Source organism: Otolemur garnettii, unplaced genomic scaffold (genome assembly GCF_000181295.1).
Source record: "Otolemur garnettii isolate 467f Iridium unplaced genomic scaffold, OtoGar3 scaffold00079, whole genome shotgun sequence".
Taxonomy (NCBI): Eukaryota; Metazoa; Chordata; class Mammalia; order Primates; family Galagidae; genus Otolemur; species Otolemur garnettii.
In genome coordinates, this window is record NW_003852474.1 from 2,141,657 (window position 1) to 2,161,327 (window position 19,671).

At 47.1% G+C, this 19,671-nt stretch overlaps 1 protein-coding gene across 1 annotated transcript in view; it reads right to left on the reverse strand.

Annotated features, from left to right (window-relative positions):
- NCK2 (NCK adaptor protein 2) overlaps positions 1–19,671 on the reverse strand; it is a 77,003-nt gene that overhangs the window by 13,053 nt on the left and 44,279 nt on the right. Inside the window, exon 3 of the mRNA XM_003794313.3 lies at positions 2,710–3,431. Within this exon, the coding sequence (XP_003794361.1) occupies positions 2,710–3,431 (722 nt within the window). The remainder of the gene's footprint in view (positions 1–2,709; positions 3,432–19,671) is intronic.

The following is a 19,671-nucleotide window of genomic DNA, read 5'->3' on the forward strand; positions in this document are numbered from 1 at the left end:
GGAGCAGGGGAGGAATAAGAGACGGAAGAAAGAACAGTGGGCACTGAGGTCAGGCCAGGAAAGGGAGCCCCAGTGGTTCCTTTGTTCTTTCATTGATTAAGCCAACAGGTATCCAGCAGATACTTCTGAAATACCCAGCGCTTCACTGACATCAGGTAGTGTAGGATGTGGCAACATTTTTGTTTGTTTTCTCTAAAGTATGCACCTCCCAATATCATCAAATGAAGGTCTAACTCACTTATACTGGAATCATTCAGGTGCTTAAAAAGTTGATACACATCTTGAAGATGTATTCCAAAGAAACCTACTGTGCTTATTCTGAAGTCAGGCTTAACCTCAGTTAAAGAAAAGCCCTGAACCCAAAGATTCTAAGAAAGGAAAAGGAAATTAAGTATGGATGCCCCTGAGTCCCACATACAGTACCATTCTGTCTGGCATACCACAATGTGTGATGATGTCAGATCATGAACCTAAGGGCTTTTAGGGACCTGGTGGTGGCTGCAAAGCCAGGCTCTACCCTAAGAAATGCCAAAATGAATGGGGTGGGGGTGGGGGGCAGGAGGAGGGAATAGCTGATGAGAAAAAGCATAAGCAAAAGATCTGTCCACCTGTCCACCAGAATAGATGCTCAGCAGTCACGGTGATAGAACAGACCTGGTTATAAACAGGTAATGCAGCAAACCTGGCCTGGCCTACTGCTGTTGTCAGGAGAACCACCAAACACGCCTCAGAGCAGCATCCCCTGGGCTCAGGGCACACACCCTAGTAGCTAGAAATGGCACAATCCGTCAGCACAAGTGGCCCTGCACAGCAGCTGGCCACAAGGAGCCTAAGATCAAGATGGTGTTACTACATGTGATGAGCCAATGTGAAGCTCCTTCTGCCCCAATCCCCCGCCCCTAGAATTAAAGGCCCCAGCACACTATGACCATGTTGTTCTTGGTTTCCCAATAAGGCAGAATTAAAAGAAATCTGGAAAGGTTTCTATAAAAATGATTAAAAGAAAATAGAAACAGTGCTTTAAGTATTTAGAAAATACTTGGTCTCCAAGTTCAGATAGTGACAACTACCTGTACGTGTTCCACACAAAAGCCATAGGTTCTCTGCAAGGCCTGCAACCCCAGAAGACACCTGACTCATCTATCCTTTCCCAAGGTCTTTCCTCTTCTCCCCAAGTCTAGACAGAAAGAACAATGGACGGGGCTACTGTCTCCACACTGTGGGGTTTCTTTGGGCCCACTCTTGTCTCAGAAGTCTCTTCCAACTCAAAATTTCTAAACCAAGATTATACTTTTTGGTTTCATTATACTTATCTCTTAAGCACTCTGGACTGAACACTTAATATTATACTTAGTTTTCCACTGCTCTAAGTTTCTGCTCGACAGAGTTAAAGTGCTACTGTCCTAATTCTCTTAAGGCTTCAAACAGGATCTAAAGCAAGCTATGCACAGAGCTTACGTAGAGTGAGAGCAATTTAATGTGATGTCTTGCCAGGAATGATAAACTCTGGCAGCTTGATAAGAAAATTCACAGTTCAGATTTCACATGCAGTTAACTTTCAGGCCAGCTTGCCTGCCCAAGCACATCTGAAGCCACAGCTGTTTCTGAGAAGTTGCTGACACCATAAAGGGGTCCTGTTTCCACCGCCAGGTACTCCTTCTGCCTCAGAGAAGAGCAGATCCAAGTGGCCTATCTCTCCGAAGGGCTCTTAGTTTGCACATCAGCCAACTGCAACTGTGAATGTGTATTTACTTACTGTGTCTTTTCCATGGGACAACAGTCAAAGTGCACAGTACATACTTCCAGTCTTACCATTTGCATTTTAAAAATGAAAATAATAGAACCAATAAAGTTCAGATATATCTGACTCTGTCTTCAAAAGTCTTGTTTGGGGGCGTCTCACTACCATAGAAGGTGTATTTGGAAGATTACGTACAGAGTGGGTTGAGTTATCTCCATAACACAGGCAAAGGCTACCTTGTGTGGTGCTGGGCCAGTTCAAAGGGCACGCTTGGCCGCACTCCCAGAACACAACCCCCCATCTGACCACTGCTGGCAGTGGCCCTGCCGTCACAAGCCAGTGGTCTTATGCCTCGGATTCACTGCACACACAACAAAATTCATCTCTCTCAAGACCCCTCGTCTTCTTTTCAATTCAGCCTTTAAGTGCTTTAAAAGCTTTTCAGAGATGAACTCAGTGGCGCTGCCTGTGGCGGAGATGACCTTGGGATTATGTGGTTTACAAAGAAAAACAAACCAACCAACAAAAGGGCCGCATCAGAAACCAGGCGCCTGTCTCCCTAGGAACACTGTGTGCGCCTCGGCAAAGACAGCACAGACACAGCAGGAACAAAAGGAAGTCACCAGGGCTTTCCACACAAAGAACGGGAAAGCAGGAGAGAAAATGACGTTTGTGTGTCTGTAAGAGAAGGATTGGAATCTTAGGTAAGAAGAAAAAGCGCCTTCATGAGCTAAGAATATTTTCCTTAACCTCCTTTCTCCAGCAGAACAAGCGGCACCCGTGAGCTGATAGTGCCCGGAAGCAGACTTAGGACATCGCAGAGCAGCCAACCTGCTCCCTGCGATTCATCTACATTCTCATGCTGTCTCCGCTGTAGTCTGACAATCTTTAAGGGGCATGGCACACACAGTCACACCGTGCAACACAAACACACTCAGAGGCTCTCTGGGGCGGGGCCGCACACTTACCGAGGACTCGCTGTCCCTAATGAGGAAGTCGCCCTCCACGCCCCGCTCGTTGAGCGCACACTCGGCCTGGTGGCGTGTCACGTTCCCGTAGTACCACTCTCTGCCCGCGAAGCGCCCGCTGGACGAGGGCCCTGTGTAGCTTATCTGCGGGATGTGGGAAGGGTGCAGGGCTGGCCCGTCACTGAGGACCACCACGTAGTTTTTGGGGACGAGGCCAACCTGGCCCCGGGCGTTTTTGCACTTCCACCATTCAGGGTCGTTCTCGGGTTTCTCAATCACCTCCATGGTCTCTCCCTTCTCAAAGTTGAGCTCCTCCTCGGTGACCGAGCTGAAGGGGTACAGTGTCTGCACCACGTGCAGCACACGAAAGCCCTGGCCGTTGCTGAGCGAGGCGCCCTTGCGCAGGCTCAGGAAGCTCGGGGACTCCGCGGCCGCTTCGTCCGCCTCCTCCAGGACGTAGTTGGAGGGAAACCAACCGATCTGCCCATTGTAGCTGCCTCGCCACCAGCCGTCGCTGCACTTCTCCATGACGGTGACCCGCGACCCCTTCACCAGGGACAGCTCATCCTCCCGCTCGGCCACGTAGGCGAACTTGACGAAGGCGGGGATGTTCAGGTCGTAGATGCGGTCGGCGCCGCTGCCATTGGCCGGGTACTCGGCGTCCGTGCTAGGCGTGGGGGACGCATCCCGTGCGCTCGTCTTCCTGCGCGTCTTGCCGAGGCCTGCGGAGACACAGCAAGGCTGAGTGTGCGCGGGGAGGGACACCGCGCGGGCTCCCCGCGTGAGCGCGCGACTTCTCTGGCATAAAGCACAAGGGGGACACATCGACCATGGTTACAAACTATAGTTATCACCAGAAACATCATGTGTTGGCCAGCAAGTTGAGAATTACTAAAAGCGATCACTCTTATCTGTAAGAAAATACCAGAGTCCTCCCCCCACAACAGAAAATAACAGTGGAACATTTCCTTCTGAAATGATAATCCATTTTTAGAGAACTTCTGTGCAGTTCAGTTAGGCAAACAGGGTGTAAAGGCACAGACAAAATTATTGTATGCATACTGGGTGGGAAGTTGGGCCAAATGAATTCAAAGACCCATCCAATGCTAAGACGCGTCAGGCCCCAGCCACCCCGAGCTCGCTACCCCACCACCCCACCACCAGCGCCCCCACTTCTGAGGCCTCACTGTCCTCCCTCCCCCCTGCCTAGTAGCATAATGGCTCTGCTGCACAGAAACCCAGTCATCATTTTCACCCTTCTCTTCCTCTTCCAATTCTCTTCTTTCGAAACAATGGGCCAATTTCCCACCACAGCTTGTGATAGGGGAATTAGGAAAAATCAGCTAATACCTTAAATCTAAGGTGACATTTTTCATACTGCGATTCAAAACCCACTAGTGGATCATAAAATTCAATGTAATGGGTTGTAGCCAACCTGTAGGTATGTGTTGGGTTTAAGGGAATAAAACAAAATTTCAATGCACCAAACACAATTACAGTAAGTATTATTTCTTTAGTCACAAATGAGTACTGAATTGTAATGTGTGACATAGTTCCTCTAAAACACCTTAACCCAGTTACAATGCATTCTTGGGGAAGAAAACACTTTGGACTCAGAGCTGGAAACACACCACTAGCCAGGCAGGGCTGGCTGCTTTCCTCCTCAGCTTTCCCCAGACACGTGGCTGCCCACCTTTGAGCTCTGCTTCAAACTCTTACTCAACATGGAGGTTTAGATGGTATGGAAACTGCGCTCACTCATTTGCAGACTTTTTTTCTCTCCAAAATGATGCCAAAGGGACTTTCAAGGAGAAAAAGTTTATGTCCCTCTCTCCTTTTCCTCCTCAAATTGGAGTGAAGAGAGAGGGTGCTAAGAATTACTTTGGCTTCTACTGCCCTGTTGAGTGGGCAGGACTCAAGAGGGTTAAAGGCTATACCACAATTGTCTGCACATTGTCCTCACTATGGAGCACTGGGCCACCTATCCCCTGAGTGCAGGCTGGCCCCAAGCCTGAGATGCTGCTGTGCTGGGTGCTTGAGGTGCCATGAAATGGGCAGTCACATGGATTTTAGAGGAAATACATCAATTCACTTAAGCTAATGGCTTCTGCTACTTGTTTCTGTACTGAAGCATTTTACTAAAGTACATGGGAAACACAAGCATAAGCCAGAGTATTAGACCATGTTACAAATTTGCTTTGTCTCTAAACCTCGGAAATCATCCTTTCATGTGATTTCAAATGCAAGATAGTTCAACTATGCAACAAGACAGCAACATGATAATTCAGCAGTTTCATAACCCAGAAGGCAGACAGTCCCGAAAGTAAACTCCTGTCCCGAAAGCAGCAGGCCTGGGGCTCAGTCCATCAGGTGGCACTGCCCTCATAAAACAATGAGCTCGCTGAAGCAGCCAGGGCCGGGCAGAGGACAGCTTTTGTTGGTAACACACTCCAAGAAATAAAACATTTAGAAATAATCTTTCAATAGACCTTTTCAAATGTGTGAATCACAAAAAGCTATTTCAGAAAATACCTGTGGAAGAGCAGGTTTGAGAATAGTTGACAAGACATACAGGTGACATGGTAAGATCAGCAGAAAAGACGACGTTAGGCCTTGGCCATCAAAATACATTTTCAAAGACACTTCATAACCGATATGAATAGGCTACTTCAGTGACTTTTCACAAAAACAAACTACAGTGATTTAAATTAATTTAGCTATGGAGTCCCTGCAACATGCCAGCTGCCTCCTAGATGCTGGGAGAGGGAGGGGAACAAGAGAGGGCATGTTCCCTGCCCACAGGGAGCTTATCTTCTCTATCCAGATGGGAAGAACACTCTCTGTAGCAAGCACACCCTGGGAATTAACCTATTTTTCTCCAGTGGAACCAAAATAGTCTTTGAGGGACTTGGGGTGGGGGTAGTAAAGACAGAGAACATAGCCCTGGAGGGATTCTAAGTCAACTCCTTATTAGTCATGTCAAATTACTTAATATCTTAGTATTCTTACCCCTAATATGTGGAGAAGAAAAGTACTGTATTAGTCTACTTGGGATGCCGTAACAAAGTACCATAGCGCATCAACAATAGACATTATTTCCTCATAGTTCCAGGAGCTGGAAGTCCGAATTAAGGACCATGTGGTTGGTTCGTTAGGACGCCTCTCTTACCTTGTAGACGGCGTGTTCTCCGAGTCCTCTCAGGGTCTACTGTCTGCACCCTAATCTCTTCATATAAGATGACAAGTAAGCCTGGATTAGAGCCCATCCTAATGACCTCATTTTAGCCAAACTGCCTCTATAGGCTCTTCCCTCCAAATACAGTTACATTCTGAGGGATAGGGAGGCAGGTGGGATTTCAACATATAAATTTTGTAGGGACACAGTTCGGCCCGGAACAGCTATGTAGCTCAGATGACATAGCTCAATAAAGCACTGAGACTGCTCTGTGAATAACAACGATGATGCTTATTAACCAAGCCAAAGCCTTCTTTTGGCTTTCAACAATATTTTACCAAAAAAGGGCCAAAGTCCTGTTTAAATGTACTTGGCCACGATCCTACCAGTGCCAGATGGCTACCAAAATAGAAAGCTTTCCCATCAGGCTTTTGGCACCTGGGAAACAAACATTCTTCTCAGGAAGCTGAGTCTTCTGTAGCTGCTGGTGCAGTGAAATTCAAGAGGCAGTTGCCTGGGGACAGGGAGTAGCCTGAACTTGCTGACACCTATGTTATCTGAACCCTTCCAACAGTCCCCTGTGACAACGTAGGTACTCCCCCACTTTTGCAGGTGTGGAGACTGAGGCTACAAGAGGCCAGGACACCAGCACAATGCACAAGCACAGTTCTGTCAGAACGGGGGTGCCCAGCATGATTTCTGTGGAAAATGCACCTGGGACCCTGAATTGGGGTGTTAAGAGCCCATCTTCCTGCCCACTTGGCCTCTCAAGCAAAGAGAAACTTCCTCTCCGATGCTAGGGAATAAAAAGGTCTCTATGTTTGATGACCAGGTAACAAAAATTTGGGATAAGAAATGCAGTGTTCCAGGCGGGGGCCAGAATACCTGACTACGTATCCCCAGGCCAGAGGGAGAGAGGGTGGAAACTGCACAGATGGGACAGGGCTACTTAGGCTGCTGAGGAAACAGGTTCCCATTTCTCCTTTCCCTGGAGTTCCCTCACCCCGATCCAGCCTAACGGCCAGAGCCAGGTCATCAGGAACAGAAGGGACAGGAGACCCTAAATGTTGGTAAAGCAAGATTCAATGTGCCTCGCCCTTCCCACTGCAGGGGAATAGGGGAAAGGCTCCAGCCAGGGGTAGGGGGTGACTAGGCAAGATGGCTCAGGACAGTTAAGGGGACTGCAAGCTGGAGAGTCAGGGCCATCTTGACATAGAACCGGAGCAGGGTGGAGGGATGGGGGTGGCAATCCCCACCATTTTCCTCTTGACTGGGCTCCACCTGAAGCCCAGCCAGGTGACAGCTGTGAGATCTCAGAGGGAGGCTATCCCACAAGGAACATGCCGTGGTTCACCTGAGTCTCACAAAGTGCAGTCCGTGCGGAGCCCCAGGTCCAACCTTATAGGTAAGGAGGAAGCACAGGCTTCCAGTCTCTCCCCCCTTACTCTGTGATTTTCTTTCACATCATCTGCTTCCATTCTTCTTTCATTAAAGTCATACCACCTTCTTCCGGTTGTGACAGAAACAATATTTGAATTCCAATGTGTGTTGCTGATTTTAACTGGATGTGATTTTTTTTTCCTCCTAGGATCTTACATAATTTTTCAACAAGATGGGCAAATCGTCACATGCCTTTCTCTGAGACTCAGGCTGTACTCACCTGCGCTAACTAAATCACTGACAACCCAAACTTGGCTGATGGAGGGCTTCTGCTCATCCCCCCACCCTCCATGCCATACTATGGGAGAACACACTGGCCAGCACTGTCCCTCGAGGGCTGCTCACCTCAGACGCTATAATGAATTCCCAAGCAATGCATGCCGGGCCAGGTCCTTTGTGTAGACACATTCTCTGAGCGAGCTCTCACCTGTGCAGAATGCCCGGCGGTTCCAATGCCTGCCATCTTATCTTTATGAAGGCATGGTGTACACTAGTGTATCTCAACAAGACTCTAAAACCCTCCTGCACAGAATTTACCCGGTGTATGAGCAGTTTCAATGGGGGTGCCACTGCAGCTGCTGTGGACAAATCACATTTCGGCTGGTCATCTCGAGAATGTGAACATTACAAAAGCTTCCCAGTGGCCAGCGTATTGTACATTAGGTGAAGCGAGGCAGCATTTTCTTACAAAGTAATGACTTTCTCTACAGCTTGCTCAATAATGTATAAACTGCAACATCTTTGCATGAAAAAAGAACAAAGAAGGAATGAAAACTGCTGTAGAAAAGAAAAAGAAAAAAGATGCTGTTTCACAAGACACATGCTCAGGAGAGAGTAGGATTTTGATTTCTACCCTGAAAATTAGGCCCTAAGAGCATCTGAATCTCTTTAAATCTATAATCACAAACTACAGTGTTCAAGATCTAGAAGACACAGTAGAGATTTCCTGCCTGAATCTGTTTAGGCTGCTATATATAACAAAGTGCCACAAATTTATTTCTCCCATTTGTGGAAGCTAGAAGTTTAAGACCAAGGCACCACCAGATTCAGTGTCTGGTGAGAGCCCAGTTCCAGGCTATCAATGGCACCTTCCATCTGTGTCCTCACATGGCAGAAGGGATGCAGCAGTTCTCTGAGTCTCTCTTAAAAGGCACTAATTCCATTCATGAGGGCATCACCCTCAAGACCTAATCTCGATCCAGTACCATCCCATTAAAGGTCAGGATGTCAACATATGAATTTGGGGGAGAGGGATAAAAATATACCATCTTGGCCAGTTGTTTTCAGATTGCTGCTATGGGGAGTGAGCCCTGGGGTCCTGTGTATGCTGCCCAGGTGATGGAATAGGGTAGGGGATCCTGTACCCCTCCTACACCCAGCCCTTCCAATACCTCCAGCAGCTGCAATGTTTGCTCTACATTTGACAATTTGCACTATAGACCAGATGGACGACAGAGTCTGGGAGAGGTTGACCACTCACCAAAGGTCTCCCAGGCCACGTCAGCAGCCAGGCTGGACAGCAAGGGCGCAAACCCCCTGAATACACAGCTGCCAGGGATGAACTGGGGAAATGTGAACAAGCTCCTTGATGGAGCCAGCTGCATAGCCACTACTTTAAAAGCCAGATACAATTTATGCAATAACTATCTGCATTTAATAATAACAATAATAAAACAACATGTACACTGTAGGGAATAATACTTCTTACTCTGTGAGCAGACAGAAGGCATAATTTCAAGAAGCAAATAGCTAAGCTGGATTTAAAGGTAAACTATACTTTTCTGCTTCTGTGATGACTTTCTGGCATCAAGCAATTGGATCTCTAATCCCAAGTTACATTTTTATTGATGATAATAAGCACATTTTAACTTTCCTGAATAAAATTACATACATTAAAGACTGAGTTCTAATAAAAGCTTGAATATGTCATACATTATTAATGTTAGTAATTTTAAAGTCAAAATCTTTTATATACTCCTTTTAAGATGAAGGGATGTTACAACAGACGACTTTAAAACATGCTCTGACTGTCATCTTCCAGCTGGAGTTCTGGAGATTTAAGATAAAGTGTCAAACAAATTTGATAGCTCAGAAATATATTCAAGCCAATTCATTTAGACAGGGTACACTGACGTTTTGGGAGCTCTATCGTAAAATCATTTAATTTTTGCTGCTAATCAGATCTGTAACATAAACCCGATTTAACCAGAAAACTTCCTTGTACTTAAAACGCCATGTATGCTGAGTTAAGAATAGAGGCCATTGACTGATTTGTGGGCATTTCCCCCACTAAAGTTAGGCCCTATTCATTAAAGTCAACTAAAAATTACAAAAAGCTTTTATTATTACAGGCGAACGAGATCTGACAAGATGCTTAAGGTGCAAAGTGACCGAAGCAAATTTTCATCTAAGAGCTAGACTATGTTTAATGTACGGCTTCTTTTTATTTAATTGGCATCTAGTTTTTTAGATATGCCGGTAGACCAGCTTCTACTATTTAGAGTAACTAGTGCAAAAGTCGTCATCAAAACAGATGAATGAAAAACTCAAATGTACTGAAGAGTTTTTTTAAAGGGTGGCTATGTGAGATTAATGCAACGGTTACCCCGTTCTAATCTGTTCCCCACCCTCTTTACCCTCTCTCATGCAACAATACTCCTTTCTTTTAAGGGCCTTGTTTTACACGGCTTCAGGAGGGCCCATGCCTCCCATGGCTGGGCCATGCTGGAAGACTGAGGACTCATATTTTAATGGTAGCCCTCTCCCTAGAGCTGCTGCATGCAAGAGGAAATATCGTCCCTTGAAGGGTATTGCCAGAAGCATCCAGCAGCACGTGCCCACACTGCAGAGGTCCACATAAAGAATGACAGGGCAGAGGACCAGCCACAAGGCCCAGAGAATTGAGCCCTGGGTCCAGCTACACTTCGCAATGATGGAAGCAACTTTACATTTTCTTTTTTTCCCCTTCTTCAGCTACTTTTGAGTTGACTTTCTGCCACTTCAATTAGGAGCTCTAAAAAATAAAACTACCCTTCTTCTGATCTCACTCCTCTTCTCCCATCCCACCTCCTTAAATGTGCCAGATTGTTGGAAAGTATTAATCAGCTGGTATGGGTAAATTGAAAAGAATGCTGTGATAGTTTTGGACCATCCAGGTTTGGGTGTGGGAGTGGGGGACTAGATGGATCTGCAGACACAATTAACCACTGGGATGGTACGCTCTAAGCCCAGGGTCTTGGGTGTAAAACATTCACGTCAAAAGCAATCATGAGAAATCTGGGATGCCAGAAGACCACAGCCATTAGGCCTCACCGACCAATGCGATGTACTCTTGATTTTGTGGGGCTCTCAGGTTTGGCTTAGGGTGGGCCCAAATGAATTTACCATGACCAGTATCTCAGGTGTGGTTTGCCAGAGAAACACTCAGAGCAGGACAGGCTCCTGGGTATAAACCAATTTCAGACAAGCCAGTATAAGTCAAAATAAACTCACACCCAAAAGCCATCAGCTGGCTACTTCAGCTGACATCTATTTCATTTGTCATGCAGAGGCTCAGACGTGTCACTATCTGACAGCTAAGGCTCATGAGGCCGGGGGGAGTGGGATCTGGAAGGACAGTGACCTATCCTGGCAACTGTGTACAGGCACCAGATGGCACAGTCTGGCCCCACCTCAGGCCACAGCACACCTGGCAGGGGAGGCAGAGGCCAGGATGCTGCCACATGTCCCTGTCTCAGGAAGAACACCCTGAATGTACTCACTGTTCAGTCAATATGGCTTAAGTGAAAGAGGAGGAGGATGGCCTTATTTTCTCTGGGGTCTCCCCATTAAACAAAGGCATTTAAGGTACAAAAGATTCCAAGGGAACTCTACCAGGCCACGGATGCTCACCAATCCTTCCTCAAACACTGTTCTTGGCTCTGCCAAGAGTTCACGGCAGAACATCGACAAATGGCACTCTGTGCTGTGGCTCTCTTCATTTCTTCACAGCATCCTCAAGAAAGGGTTTCTGTTCATTCACTGATTAGTGCTCGGCCTGGGGAAAGCATGAAGAACCCAGCCAGCCTCCTAAACCTCACAGACAGGTACAAGAGACTGATCCCAGAGAGTCATTTACACAAACCCAGGTTTCAGATGATGACCAATGGTGACGAGTGCAATAAAGGTCAAGAGGTCAAGGAAGGCCCCCCTGAGTGCAGGATGGCTTCTGATCTCACAGGGCACACAATCAATCAATCAACAGGTGCGGTAGGTGCCTGTAGTCCCAGCTACTTGGGAGGCTGAGGCAAGAGAATCACTTAAGCCCAAGAGTTGGAGATTGCTATGAGCTGTGATGCCACAGCACTCTACTGAGGGCAGCCTAGTGAGACTTTCTCAAAAAAAAAAAAAAAAGAAAGGAAAGAAAGAAAAGCCCAGGTGAGGACAGGAAGCTCACACAGCAGAGTGGACAGGCTCCACCAGGGTAAATGGAAGGACTCGGAGCTGTTCGGGGCCAGGAAGGAGGTGCCAGGCTGCAGCATGGACAGCACAGGCACAGGGCTGGGGTGGCAGAGAGCTGGAGCAGGCACTGGAGGTTGACTTGCTATCTGCAGAGAGGGTCACCCATGCAGGGCAGGAGCACAAAGCTCTCCAACTGTCTCATAAAGCAAAAAGCTTGTCACTCAACCTCTCTCTTCTGAGTGTCCTGCTGGTAGGAATATTCTCACCATCAGGCATTGGGTGTGCTTAAGAAGAAATCCTAAATTCCTTGCTGTGGAGGCAAGGCCCCACCCTTGATGGCTTTCTGCACCTTCCATGCCTCCCTTTGGGCAACCACTTTACTGCATAAAATCCTAGCCCACTCCCCAAGCGGCAGCCTTACCTTATGTTACTCCTACTCTCGCTGTTGGGTGGCATGTACTGTTGGGTGGCATGTACTTTCTTGCATGCCCTCTGAGGTCCTGACAACAAGAGAGCCAGGATGTGCTAGAAACAAAGGAGGTTAGGGCTCGGGTAGAAGTCAGCCCAGGAATTTTATTTTTTCTCTAGTCACTTTACTCCAACTTTAAAAAATGAAAACAAATGTCCTTTCCAAAAGCTCAGTTCTCCCTGAGCACATCCGGGGATGCTGCACAAGTGAATGAGGGTTGCTCCCAGGGCTCTGCTGAGCACCACCATCTGTGAGCAGCACTACAGTAATGTGGCGGGGCACCCTAGGAGAGGCGTCCTTTAAGGGTCTCCCACGGGTCCTTGGAGCACTCACCTATGCCCACCTCACCACCCGCTTTGTCTCCCTGTAATTATCACGCTGGGAAAGGTCACATGTAGTCAACCTTGTAGCTTCACAGCCAGGCACTGGATACATGTTCTCTCAGCTAATAAACTCCACTTGCTATCTCAGCACTGTGATTTCACATGCACCCGTAAGCCCCTCTCGACCCATGTCCACAGCAGTGGGACCCACAGTGCCAGGAGTGTGAGCAGCAGACCCAAAGGGAGGGACTTTGATGAGCAGCCCACCCAGGCACACGCCCCACCCCGCTCTGCAACTATTTCTTCTTTCATCCTTCGATGCAGCCTGGAGACCCTATGATGTGCCAGGCAATCTTAGACCCCCTATTTCAGTGACACCGTGACAGGAGTGCGACAGCAGCAGTGCTGGGCTGTGTCTGATGGCTCTGCAGCACACTACTTCCTAATCTGGCCTCACTTTTCCCCAAACTGGAATGACCCTGGGGATTTAGTTTTATTATTTCTAGCCACAAGGACCCCCCTAATAAAACATTCTGTGATGTGCTGTAGAAAACCCCCAAGTTTAGGGAGGGGTGCCACTGGACAGAGGGGAGGAGACTAGAGGGCAAAATAAACTGTTGTCCCTGGGCACACCCTGGCACCCACGCTGACCGGTAGCGGCCATACCACACACCTCTGTGCCCAGCTGGTCCCTTTGCCAGTGGATAGTCACACCAGGAGCTCAGACAGGCAGGGAACAGGGCAGAGGGCCCACCCTCCCTACTCACAGGGCGGCCAGGCAACCAGGCTATGAACCTGAGTTTCCACCTTGGTCATTATTAAAAAAAAAAAAGAGCTCATTCCTTTGTGAAGAGGCAAGCAAATAACATGACTAACTATGCCGTAGCCTTTCCCCTATTTCCCTGGTATTCTTACCAGTGGGGAGGGCCAGGCACATCGAATCTTGCTTTACCAACATTTAGGGTCTTCTATCCCTTCCGTTCCTGATGACCCTGGCTCTGGCCATCGGGCTGGATCAGGGTGAGGGAACACGGGGGACACAATTATAAGAGGGACTTTACCTAACAAATGCAATCAATGTAACCTGGTTCTTTGTACCCTCAATGAATACCCAACAATTAAAAAAAAAAAGGTTTAAAAGCATAGCATTTAAAAAAAAAAAAGCATAGGATTTTCTAGCAAATATGAAAGTCAAATGGCAACACAGATGTCAAGGAAAAGAATTGAAAAAATTTTTTCCATTATAATTTTTAATTAAAAATACATATTTAGTACCTCTCAACACATACACCAGATCCATGAGCACAGGCATTTTTGAATATGCAAAAGAGGGTGCAAGATGTGGCAAGGACGAAACACGGCATTCTGGAGCATGACTTAAATCCTCTGGCAAAGCTTGGCGGGCCTGTGGTCCTTCAGGCCCACACCTGCTAAGTAAAATAAGTATGGCAGACACATACATGAGTAAAATGAGTCAAGAGACAGCACATTCCTGGGGGAATACGCAGGTGGCAAGTGGGTGGCAAAGACACAACAAACCAGACTTGGGCCACCCTCCTCAGGCCACACCTTGAGCCCACCTTCTCCACCTACCAGCCCCTGACCACGGCATGTCCATGCATCTACATCTTTGTCTGCAACACGAGAACAGCCCCAGTTCTAGCTGTTATGAGAGTCTAATAACCAAGGAAGGCCCTTAGTTTTGTGTCCAGCGCCCAGCAAGAGCCAGATGATAGCTGCGCAGTGTCATCACCCTTATACCAGCATGTTACCTACAGTTGAGGACATAGGCAGGATCAGGGTGGCACTTTCTCAATAGAGGTGCGCACACATCTGTGTTTTCCCTAAAATGATCCTGGCGGGCAGGTCTCCCTTGCCCTGCCCTTGATTTCAGGAGCAACTGAGATATGAGGGTGCCTATGAATAGTCAGAGAGAGCACTCAGTCACTTCAATGTGGGCCTTAATATAGGGGTGAAAGAGGAGCCCCACTTCTGCAGTCAAAGTGGGCAGCAGGTATCAGCAAGTGAGGATAATGAGCTGCCCTGTGCTCTGGGGCTCCAGGTTCTGTCCACCTGTCCGTGTTCCAGGAAGGGCTCTTTGATGTAACTGGGCTCCTGCCTCAGGGCTCTCACCCACTTATGATTTGCAGTGGACAGTGGCAGCCAGGGACAGAGGGGCCTGCTCCTGGAAGTTCTGTGAAGCAGACCCTGACCACATCGTTGGCTTGATTTTCATAGAAAAGCACTGGACTACGTTATCAGCAGGGCCCTTTCCAGTATTCCCCAGTAGTCTGAGCTATCAAATACATTTTACTCTTTAAAACATAACTGTGTATACTAGACTAAGAAGAAGAAAAAATAAAACCCTTAGAAGAACCACAAGGGCATCAAGTGGTCCTTTGGGTATCACAAAGCCAACTTGTATTTTGTTTGTTTGTTTTTGAGATAGGGTATTACTCTGTCACCCAGGCTGCAGTGCAGTGGTGTAATTGCTGCTCAATGACACCTCAAATTCCTGGGCTCAAATGATCCTCCTGCCTCAGCCTCCTAAGTAGCTGGAATTACAGGTGTGTGTCACCATGCCTATCTAATTTTTTTTTTTTTTTTTGTGGAGACAGGGTCTTGCTATATTGTCCAGGCTGATCTTGACCTCCTGGCCTCAAGTGATTCTTGGGCCTTGGCTTCCCAAAGTGCTGGGATTGCAGGCATGCGCAGCCACAGCCAACTTTTTTCTCTGATATATTTTTCTTAGCACACAAGGTTAAACATTATAGACTTTGGTCAAATTCGTAGCATGAGAACAACTGCATTTTTACTACTGAGTCATCTTCTATTTACAAACACCCATTTGTAAATTTTACAAGTCAGACAATCAACTGCTGAGTTCCTTTAAAAAACAAAAATATAAAATCTAGCAAGATGCCCTGCAAACAGCCACCACAGGACAACCTGCTTCCTAGAAAGGTTCCAGAGGCAGCCCCTGCCTTTAACTTACAAAGAGCTGCCCTCCAGGGGGTGCTTCTGTAGCTGTGAGAGCAACTGAGGACAAGTGGGTAAAGTCACAAAACCTGTGAATTCCAAGCAGAGAGGGGAAGTTATAAAGAAAATGCAGCATCTTGGAGAAGCTGATCACAGGGACGGGCTTCTGGACAAAAGGTGACACTTGAGTTAATATAGGCCAATGTGCAGAAGGATACTCATTATATTGCAAACATCTGTCAATTATACCTCAGTGTCACGTGGCTTACAGAAGCCCCACAGATGCCTGCCTGCCCCCTCCTATAGACAGCAGCGGTGAGTGCAGGGGCTCCAGCAGGAGGGAGGTACCCACAGCCTTGTTCCCACACAGGGTGCCCCTCTGAACAGCCTCACGCCTGCCCCTGGGGAACAGACACTAAAATGGGGTAGAGAAAAGGAACATTTGGGACATATGGATAGGACCTAAAAATGAGAGCGTGCCATATGTTGAAACACAGTCAGAAACATGCCAAAATTTCACGCTCACTCCCAGACCTTTGGGGTTCATGTTTCTTTATTCCAAAAACTTAACTCCCCCACTTGAATAATTCTGCAGTTAGGAAGGGGTGTTCTTCATGGGCTGTAGAAGGCTGAAGCAGAGCCAGAAAAACTTAAGCAGCAGCCACATGCCAGGTACTGGGAAATACTCTGCCTGACGTTCAGTCCTCCCCACCCAGGCCAGGGCGCAGAGCAGAATGGGTCTCCGGCCTCCCACAGCGAACTGCACCCCTGCTTCTCCTTAGCATTCTAAGGGCACGGATGTCCCTCTTGCTTCCCACGGTCTCTCCTGGCTTTTCCTTCATTAGTAATCTTTTTGAACAATCTGTCTCTATATTCTAAGTATCCTCCCACTAATCTGTTGTGATTTATATTTCCACTTCTAAGTATGTAGAAGCTTATGATATACAAAAACAAATCCACGTTTATTTTGGGGTGGCTGGCACCACCACGAATATCAAAGTTTCCATGTTACGCAGGCAACACATTTGACAGGCCACTTCTATTGTGAACAATCTCCTGAGACCGAATTTTAAGGAATTCTAAATTATGACACATTATATTTAATTCCTGTTCATACAGCAGTAGATTATACAACAGAGACAGAAAAAGCAAACTGGAAGTTTTAAATCCTGAGAACCCACTGAGTCCCTGTCTTAAAATGGTGAAGAGATGATAAACAATTTAAAACAGAACTGAGATAACTTTTTTTTTTTAATGTGACATACAAACTTTTCAAGGGGAATGGTTTGGCTCTGTCCCGTTTTTAAATGAAGAGGTTCCTTAGAGAGTAACTAGCTTAGAAAGCGTGTTTGAATGATGTGCGGGATGACTGACAGGAATTTTCTCATTCCTGAAGAACACTCTACTCGGAAAAATAAACAACTTCTACCACAAACACGCCATAAAGGATCGCCTCTCTTTTTATATGACTTACAGAATATACGGAGCATCCTAACCGCTAAAGAGCCAGGAACCACAAATTCTGAGAATTACTGGGCAAATCTCCTCCCGGGACATCGTATGTCAGATCTGGTACCATACAGGAAAAACCTTGAGATTCTCTAGACCAGTGGTTCTGAACCTTCCTAACTGCTGCATTCTTACAAATAGAACAAAGGGGTCGTGACCCACAGGTTGAGAACCACTGCTCTAGTCTGAGACTAGCCGCCCTGTGACAGGTGGTATAGATAACAGCAAGAAGTCATCAGTAACTCGATCTTGATTACCCAGGTATGTAAACACTGGTAAACAGGCACAAATATTAACTGTGATTATTTCTGAGGGACAGGGTCACAGGGATTTCCTTGTCCTTTTTAAGCTTCTCAATTTTTAAAATAAGGATGCGTTTCTTTTCAGAGCAGAAATGATCAACTAACAACTCTATAAAATTCTGGCATTCAGAGATTACAATTCTGAGGAATATCTATTTGTAGAAACCGTGTCACACAAAGAAACTAGATGACAAAAATGGCCGAAATATTATACAGTGGCCTTAACATGTGTGCTGTCAGGAGTGCTGCCAAAATAAATATGAATGTACAGAAAAGGAGTATGTTCCTGAGACATTTGGCTTCTGAATCATTTTATTGTAATTAATGGCTTCTGCTCACCTCAACATTAAAGAACGGGGCAAAGTTATTAATAAGTGAATCCTTTGGGGCCAGGGAGAAACCAGGACTCACTGAAGTAGCCTTGCATTTGGGCAGCTAGGGCAAGGACAACAAATAACTGAAACAGCTGTGAGGGCGGGGCCCCCAACATCAATGCCAAGCACGGACTCTCCCTCTCGCCCTCAGCTGAAGCCCCAGGTCCCCAGACTGAAGTAGCAGAGACTGAAGTCAGGCCAAGCTGGGCTTGAATTTCAGCCCTACCACTTACTGCATGTTCTTGGGCACTTCACTTAACTTCAGAGTCTCAATTTTTTCAAGTGAAAAAATAAGGCTATTATTATTTCCCTCTTAGGGTTAGTGTGAAGATTAAATAAAAATGTAGGCAGGCAGCTAGCACAGAATCCGGCACAAATCAGGCACTCAAGGAGAAATAATCACTGCTGCCCATTCACAGGGAAAAATGCATGCGAAATCAGTTTGGGGGACTTGGTTTGGATGTTTCTGCCGCTTGAGTTTTTGTTTGGCTTCAGGGTGAGGGCCCCACGCTTCTCAGCAGGGAGAGTGGGCGGCAGGGATGCTGGCTGGGGGGCCATAATCAAGCCAGCTCACATAGGCCTCCCCTGGGCCTTCCCAACAGAGAGGACGGGGTGGGGGTGGGGGGATAGCTCCTCCCTGGGGCTGCTTCATCCTGTCTCTTGTAGCCTCTTCCAAGCATTATTCTGTGGATGTTAACTGTGTCCAAAGTTATCCATCTGCATGGAACAGGGTGTATGTGTGGGTTTGGGTGTGTGTGCACGCACGCATGTCAGCTAGAGGTCACAGATCTTTCCCACACATTCAGAAGGCCAAAGTCATGAAAGGGACATGAAAGAATCCAAAAGCAGACAGGAGGTAATAAGGGTCAGTCTTCAAAACAAAAAAATAGACTGAAAGCTTAGCTGAAGTCCTTTTGTAGCTGCCTCCGAAATGCCAGGTCTTGGCCATAGGCCCCAGATACCATTATTTATGCAAGTGCCCAAACTGAAATTCACTAAAAACAAAGGACGTATAACTAAAATTTGAACTGTGTGTCTCCTGAGTTAGAGATTCACACCTGAAGCATCTGACTCAATGTTTCCACCGAATGTCCTGCCCTTACCTCGGACTCCAGTGGGTCTGATCCTTGCCACCCAGTTTCTCCTCCTGCTCCCCTAATTCTCTCTGTTGCTCTGCTGGCCATTCAGGCTCGAAACCCTGAGTCACTCGTGACTAATATTCCGGTGTGTCCCAGATCCAGTCCACACAGAGTCCCAGAGGGCTTTCCTTCAAAATCCCCTCCAGTCACCTTCCATTCCCGCAGCTGAGCTCAGGGCTTGGGATGTCACTGTCAGGTCACTCTGCAGCCACATCCACAGCCTCCCTCAGCCAGGCTTGCTCTGCTCTACCCTCGTCCTGAAGAGGAGGACCAGGACACCTTCTGGACAGTCATCTCCCCAACCAGCCATGCAGAAACCTCTGGGGGCTCCCGTCTGAGTGGGAATCAGGCCTAACACCCCAGGCCAGGCCAGCAGGGCCCAACCCCATCACAGGGGCCTCCGACCCTGCAGCTCACCCTAGGAGGGGTGGTGGGCTCTTTAATGTCCTTCCACACGCCCAAGATTTCAGCTTCTACATCAGTGACTTTCAACTGGTGTGCCATGAAAATGTTTAAAGATTGCTAAATCTAATCATTTTCAAAAGAAGTTCAAAGCACAGTAAGCATATTGTCTTTTTACTCCTTTTTTTGATCAATATAACTTAAGGTGCTGCGGAAGTTTAACTGTAGGTTCAAGTGTGCCGTGAGATAAAAAAAGGTTGAAAAACACTGCTCCACATCTCCCTTTGCACTCCCCCTCTCTCAAGTGAAACCTACCTCTCCTGGCCACGTCCCGACCCAGCCCAGAGTATTCTTTACATGAACCACTTCATTCTAGTCTCAAAAATTTTATGAGACAAGTGTCACTTATC